General features: G+C 40.9%; 1 protein-coding gene across 1 annotated transcript in view; it reads left to right on the top strand.

Moving 5' to 3' along the window:
• Positions 1-6,647, top strand: part of LOC102867769 (chromosome unknown open reading frame, human CXorf22) — a 187,476-nt gene that overhangs the window by 93,557 nt on the left and 87,272 nt on the right. Inside the window, exon 19 of the mRNA XM_006881848.1 lies at positions 4,062-4,300. Coding sequence (XP_006881910.1) covers positions 4,062-4,300 — 239 coding nt within the window. The remainder of the gene's footprint in view (positions 1-4,061; positions 4,301-6,647) is intronic.

Here is a 6,647-nt window from a genome sequence, read left to right as displayed (position 1 = left end):
AGTTGGAAAACATGGACTCGGTGACAGAAATGGAGCTGGAGAGAGAATGATCGAATTTTGCACAATCAATAACTTATTCATAGCAAATACATTTTGTAAGAGGCATAAACGCAGGTTATATACCTGGATTTCACCTGATGGCATGCATAGGAATCAGATCAATTACATAAGTGGAAAGAACCCCTGGAGAAGCTCAATATCAGCTGTGAAAACTAGGCCAGGAGCTGAGTGTGGAACAGAACACCAACTACTCATATGCAAATTCAAGCTAAAGCTGAGGAAAATGAAACCAAAACCGAGGCAACCAAAATATGACTTTGAGTCTATCCCACCTGAATTCCAGAACCATCTTAGGAACAGATTTGAGGCTTTGAACACTAATGAACGAAGGTCAGATGAGTTGTGGGAGGATATCAAGTGTATCATCCAGGAAGAGTGCAAACGGTCATTACAAAGAGAGAAGAGGAAGAAAAGACCAAAATGAATGTCAGAAGAGACTCTGAAAATGACACTGGAGCGCAGAGAAGCCAAAGCACAAGGAAGAATTCAAGATACTAAGGAGCTGAATAGAAGATTTCAAAAGGCAGCACGGGATGACAAAGCAAAATATGACAATGAAATGTGCAAGGAGTTGGAGTCAGAAAATCAAAAGAGCCAATGCTTTCGGCAGAACGTTAAACGATCCCGGAATGATTAAAAGAAGATGGAAGGAATATACTGAGTCACTGTATCAAAAAGAATTGGAAGACACAGAAGAATTTCATGAAACAACATATGAGCAAGAGCTATGGTGATGAAAGAAGAATTTCAGGCTGCTTTGAAGGACATGGCAAAAAATAAGGCTCCAGGAATAGATGGTATACCAATTGACATATTTCAGTTAACAGATGCTGCCCTGGACGTGCTCACCAAGTTGTGCCAAGAAATCTGGAGAACGACCACTTGGCCAACTGACTGGAAGAGATAGATATTTGTTCCTATCCGAAAGAAAGGGGACCCAACCGAATGTGGAAACTACAGAACAATCTCACTGATTTCACATGCAAGCAAGATTTTACTGAAAATTATCCAAAAATGACTGGAACATCAACAGAGAACTACCAGAAGCCCAGGCTGGTTTCAGAAGGGGTCGTGGTACTAGAGATATTGTAGCTGATGTTAGATGGATCTTGGCTGAAAGCAGGGAATACCAGAGGAATGTCTATCTGTGTTTCATTGACTATGCAAAGGCATTTGACTGTGTAGATCATAACAAACTGTGGCTGACTCTGAGAAGAATGGGAATCCCAGAACACTTGATCGTTCTAATGAGAAATTTATACTTGGACGAGAAGGCAGTCGTCACAACAGAGCAAGGGAACACTGCATGGTTCAAAATTGGGAAGGGCGTACGCCAGGGATGCATCCTATCTCCATACCTTTTCAACCTATATGCAGAACAGATTATCCGGGAGGCTGGGCTCTATGAGGAGAAATGTGGGGTCAAGATTGGTGGACAATTTATCAACAATCTGCGTTATGCGGATGACACAACCCTGCTTGCTGAAACTGAGGAGGACCTGAAGCGCCTGCTGCAGAGCGTCAAGGACTGCAGCCTATAATATGGATTGAGGCTCAATGTCAAGGAGACAAAGATTCTCACCACTGGACCAAATGGCAGCATCGGGATGGAGGTGAAGAGATTGAGATTGTTCACAGCTTTAGTTTGCTTGGCTCCATAGTCAACAGTCTTGGCACCAGCAGCCAGGAAATTAAAAGGCTCATTGCCATGGTAAAGTCTGCTGTTAGGGACCTCTCCAAAGTGCTGAAGAGCAGTGGTGTCTCTCTGGAGACTAAGGTGCGTCTGATACAGGCCATGGTCTTCGCAATCACCTGTTATGCATCAGAGAGTTGGACAATGACCAAGGAGGATAGAAGGAGAATTGATGCCTTTGAGCTGTGGTGCTGGAGAAGAGTATTGAGAATACCATGGACAGATTTGTCCTAGAGGGGGTTAAACTGGGTGGCTCCTTGGAGGCAAGGATTCTGAGGTTCCATCTAACTTACTTTGGACATGTTGTGAGGAGAGACCGGTCCTTAGAGAGGGACATCATGCTTGGGAGTGTGGAGGGACGGCGCAGGGTAGGAAGACCCTTTATGAGGTGGATTGATTCAGTGACTGGGATAATTGGGATGGGAGTGTCAGAAACAGTGCAATTGGCAAAGGACAGAATGGAGTTTAGGGCTGTTGTTCATAGGGTGGCTATGAGTCGCAGGCGACTCGACGGCACATAACAACAACAACAACACAACACCTACTGTTAGCTGGTTTTGACAAGGAAAGAAAGACTATCAAATGGGGAAACGATAACCTCTTCAAAATATGGTGCCGGCAAAACCGGACTTCTTCCTGTAGAAAGCTGGATCAGGATCCATATCTTAAACCAGACACAAAAATCAACTTGAGATGGACCAGAGATAACAGGGATAAAGTTCCAAACCATAAAGATCATAAGACTCGAAACAGGACCAAATTGAGAAGCCCTAGTAAGGTACAAAGAGGCTGGCAAGTCTAGGCAGATATGCACAAGCAGTACAAGATTACAATGATGAATAGCATCTTCTAAAAAGTAAGTCTCTATGCACATCAAAAACTTCTCCCAATAGGGTGAAAAGGAAACCTGCTGACTGGGGGGAAAACATTTGGCAATGCCATCTCAGACAAGGGTCTCATAGCAAAAGTTTATAGAATATAACAATCTGGAACAAGAGTGCATTGCAAAGTGGAGTGAGAGTGTGTGAGGGGGAAGGAAGAAAATGTACCACAATGAATAAACAAAAATAATAATATTTAAAACGTTCTGATACAGTGCTCAACTGCTAACTACAACAACAACAAAATGTTGGCAGTTGAAATTCACGTAGCATTTCCAAGGGAGAAAGATTATTGCTCGACTCCAATAAAGATTATATCCTAGAAAACTCTACAGGGCTATTCTATTCTGTTAGCTGCGGTTGCTGTGAGTGTTAAAAAAAAAAATCTAGTCACAATAAGTAACAACAGCATGTGTCAAGTTCTGTTCTGGGTGCTTATACAATTGGCCCTTGAACTACTTGTATTTTGTTGGTGGGATTGTAAAATGGTACAACCACTCTGGAAGGCAGTTTGACATTTCTTCAAAAAGCTGAACATAGATAAATTATGTATACTGCATTGAAATAGATGAGGGAGAGAACTGTTTAAAAGGGATATATGATTAGGTATTATTGTCATGATGGGAGTCCAGGACAAAGGCTGCACTGTGGACTTGAGGGGAGGGATTGTATAACAATAAAAGAATTTTACTTTTCAGAGAGAAGAGCTAAATAGGGGGAGGGGTGGGCAGGGAGAAAAGTGCAGCAATGAATGAATGGAATTCCAAGGTCTCTGTAAACTTTCATTTAAAAAAAGGTCAACATCAAGGGGAAAAAATATTCCATATAATCCAGCTATTCCACTGCACCAATGTTCATAGCAGAATTATTCGCAATAGCAAGGAAATGGAAACAGCCCAAATCTCCATCCATAAATGAGTGAATTGAGAAATGATGGTATATTCATAAAATGGAATACTTTATAGCACTCAGAAACAGTTATTTAGGAAAATATTATATAATATGGAAGAGGCTAAAGAGTATAATGTTGAGTGAACTAATTGAGTCTCACAAGGACAAATACTTCATAAGACCATTATTGTAAAAATAGAAGGATTACTAATGGGATGTGTACTAAAGTCCAAAGGGGAAGCAGGAAGGGGGAGAAGTGATGAGGTTGCAGAATTTGGTGGGCAGAGAAAAGGAGTGAAGGAATTAGGAAATATCTAGTGGGGATCTGAAAAAATGGGATAATGGTGGGCATAGTTCAATTGTAATCAATTTTATAAAACGCAATCAATGGGAATAATTGTATGAAATACAATGTGAATAGAGGAATGTGTGAAACACAATGTATGCACATTTTGTATCCAAACCAATATAAAATAAAAATAGTTGGTTTTTTAGATGTAATTAGTTAATTTTCAGTGGTTTTTTTTCTGTTACAGGTCTTTTACTTTTACAGTAAATAATGTACCTGGTGGACACATCTTAGTGATGGCAGTTATTCTACCAGTAAAGCTGGAAATATCTTCTAATGAACTGGAGTTGAGACCACATGCATTTTCGGTGAAAGCATGTTTTAGGGAGACGGTTAGGTTGTATAATCATCAGAATTATTTTGCTCAATTTAGTTGGGAACCTATGCACAAAGAAGACTCAGCATTTACCATTTTCCCTACTACAGGTAACTATTAATTCTATTTGATTGAAATATTAATTCAGTCATTTAGTTATCAATAATTTATAAATGTATACTGTTACTAAGAATACTGAAGTAATTTAGATTTGATCATCAGCAACATATATTTTTATGTTGTTGTTTGGTGCCATTTAGTCTAGTACAACTCATAGTGACCCTTAAACAACAAATCTGAGCTGTCTTCTATCCTGTGTCATCCTTACAATCTGTGACATGTTGTTGTTGTTATGTGCCATTGAGTCGTTTGCGACTCATAGTGACCCTGTGTACAAGAGCCCTAAATGCCGTTCTATCCTGTGCCAACCTCACTGTCACAAACACATTCATTCCCACCACTCCACTCACAGAATTGATCCATCTCATCGAGGGTCTTCCTCTCCTGTGCCATCCCTCCACTCTCCCAAACATGATGTCCCTCTCCAAGGACCAGTCTCTCCTTGAAACATGGCCAAAGTATGTCAGACGAAGCTTCAGAATCCTTGACTCCAAGGAGCAGCCTGGTTTCACCCTCTCTGGGACAAACCTATTTCTTCTCCTAGCAGTCCATGGTATATTCAACACTTTTCTCCAGCACCACAACTCAAAGGCATCAATTCTCTTTCTATCATCCCTATTCACTGTCCAACTCTCTGATGCATAGCACGTAATTGCAAAGACTATAGCCTGGATCAGGCGCACCTTAGTCTCCAGCCTGATGTCATTGCATTTCAGTACTCTTGAGAGGTCCCTCACAGCTGACTTTTCCAATGCAATTCATCTCCTGATTTCCTGGCTGCTGTTACCAAGAGTGTTGACTGTGGAACGAAGTAAACGAAAACTGTTAACTATCTCAATCTCTTCACCATCTATACTGATGCTGCCAGTTGGTCCAGTGGTGAGAATCTTTGTTTTCTTGATATTGAGTTTCAGTCCATATTGAAGACTGCAGTCCTTGACCTTCTGCAGCAAGCACTTCAGGTCCTCCTCAGTTTCAGCGAGCAGGGTTGTGTCATTTGCATAAAGCAGGTTGTTGACGATTCTTCCACCAATCCTGATGCCACTTTCCTCCTCGTACAGCCCAGGGTCTCTGATGATCTGTTCTGCATATCTGTGACATACTTGAGCTAATTGCTGAAGTCACTATGTCAATTCATCTCATTGAAGGTCTTCCTCTCCTTTTCCATCTCTCTACCTTTCTAAACATGGCATCCCTCCCCAAGGAATAGTTTCTTCTAGCAACAGTTCCAAAGTAGGTTAGATAAAGCTTTGTCATCTTTGACTCTAAAGAGCACTCTGGTTGCACTTTTTCCAAGACATATATGTTTGTTCTTTTGACAGTCCATGAGATAGTTCAATACTCAACTCCAACACCAAAGCTCAAAGACATCAAGCCTTCGTTTGTCATTCTTAGTCCTTATCTAGCTCTCAGATGCATAGCAAGTGACTGAAAAGACTATGGCTGGAATAGACCTCAAAGTGACATCATTGCTTCTTAATAATTTAGAAAGGTCCCAGACTTTCCAGTTCATTATGTCTCCTGATCTCCTAACTGCTGATACCAAGTGTATCGATTATAGATGCAAGTAAGATGAAATTGTTGACAGCTTCAGTCTTTTTTCCATCTGTCATGATGTTGCCTGTAGGTCCAGTGGTGAGATTTTTTGTGTTCTTGACATTGAGATGCAATTCTTATTGAAGGCTTCCATCTTTGATCTTCTGGAACAAGTACTTTCAAAGTCCTCCTCACCTTAAGCAAATGAGCTTGTGTCATCTGCATAATGAAGGTTATTGATGAGTCTTTTTCCATTCCTGATTCCACTTCTCCAGAGAGTCCAGCTTCTTGATTAATTTTCTCTGCCTACAGATTGAACAGATATGGGGAAAAGATACAACACTGATACATATTGTTCTTCTCCCCTATGGTAAAAACTGCTTTATTGGTAACAGTACAAGCCAATAAATACTGGTCCTCAAATTAGAGCTCTTTTTATCTGATTACTAGTCCTTAGTAAATGGAATTAAATTTAATGATAACTTGAAATGAATCCTGCTTCTTGGGAAATGTAACCATAGCTAGCTGCTATATGGCATATACTATTCAGCAAACTGTAAAAACCATGGTAGCTCTATACAGGAGGACATCAGCTGCCCCACCCTTTAGATGCAGTGGTATTACATTATCCTCCTGAAATGTTGTTGTTGTTGTTATGTGCCGTCGAGTCGCCTGCGACTCATAGCGACCCTATGTACAACAGCCCTACACTCCGCTCTGTCCTGTGCCAATCGCACTGTCTCTGACACTCCCATCCCAATTTTCCCAGTCACTGAATCAATCCACCTCATAGAGGGCCTT

This window comes from Elephantulus edwardii, unplaced genomic scaffold (genome assembly GCF_000299155.1).
Source record: "Elephantulus edwardii isolate Elephantulus edwardi_28Jun2011 unplaced genomic scaffold, EleEdw1.0 scaffold00016, whole genome shotgun sequence".
Lineage (NCBI taxonomy): Eukaryota > Metazoa > Chordata > Mammalia > Macroscelidea > Macroscelididae > Elephantulus > Elephantulus edwardii.
This window is presented reverse-complemented; position numbering and strand designations above follow the sequence as displayed.